Source organism: Cyprinodon variegatus, unplaced genomic scaffold (genome assembly GCF_000732505.1).
Source record: "Cyprinodon variegatus isolate N-32 unplaced genomic scaffold, C_variegatus-1.0 Scaffold1349, whole genome shotgun sequence".
NCBI lineage: Eukaryota > Metazoa > Chordata > Actinopteri > Cyprinodontiformes > Cyprinodontidae > Cyprinodon > Cyprinodon variegatus.
The window spans coordinates 66122-66656 of NW_015151802.1; the positions used below are offsets into that span (position 1 = coordinate 66122).

General features: G+C 56.1%; 1 protein-coding gene across 2 annotated transcripts in view; it reads right to left on the reverse strand.

Moving 5' to 3' along the window:
• kifc3 (kinesin family member C3) overlaps positions 1–535 on the reverse strand; it is a 48328-nt gene extending 47793 nt beyond the window's left edge. The window contains exon 1 of one of the 2 annotated variants that reach the window (XM_015402441.1): positions 420–535. In XM_015402441.1, coding sequence (XP_015257927.1) covers positions 420–485 — 66 coding nt within the window. In that variant the 5' untranslated portion in view covers positions 486–535. The remainder of the gene's footprint in view (positions 1–419) is intronic. The other variant, XM_015402442.1, reaches the window with a different exon arrangement.

Sequence of the window (535 nt, forward strand, 5' to 3'; positions counted from 1 at the left end):
AAGACATAGAATTTTAATTAAACCTGATTAATTAGAAATGTCACTTCATGCAGGTCTCTTTATATATTTGAATCTCTTGCTCCGTTTTTTATTTGATGCTTTTCTGGGCCGGGCCCCTCCTGGCCCCCCTGGTATACTTGGTCTAGATCCGCCCCTGCCTCTTGCTCCATCATAAACCCTCAGCTGAGCGGTCAGATCTAAGCACTCAGTCGGAACCCTTTGAACTGAGCCGGGCCCTCACTGACAGCTGCAGGGCTGCCGTCACCGTCTCCATGGAAACCAACACGTGGAGGGTCCCCAGCTGAGCAGGTGAGGCCGCGAGCTTTTGTCCCGAATGAAAGCGGTGGAAGCTGCTGGATCTGAGCGGGAGGAGCCCCACGCAGGACCCGGAGACCCAGCAGCTGCAACCTTCTCCTTACCTCCTCCTGCTGCTCCTCCTCCTCCTCCCGCTGGCTGCTCCGCTGTCCGGACGGAGGCTCCCGCATAAAATCAGTCAGTTTGCGGGTGTTTGCGGGAGTTCAGAGCGCTGAGCCGC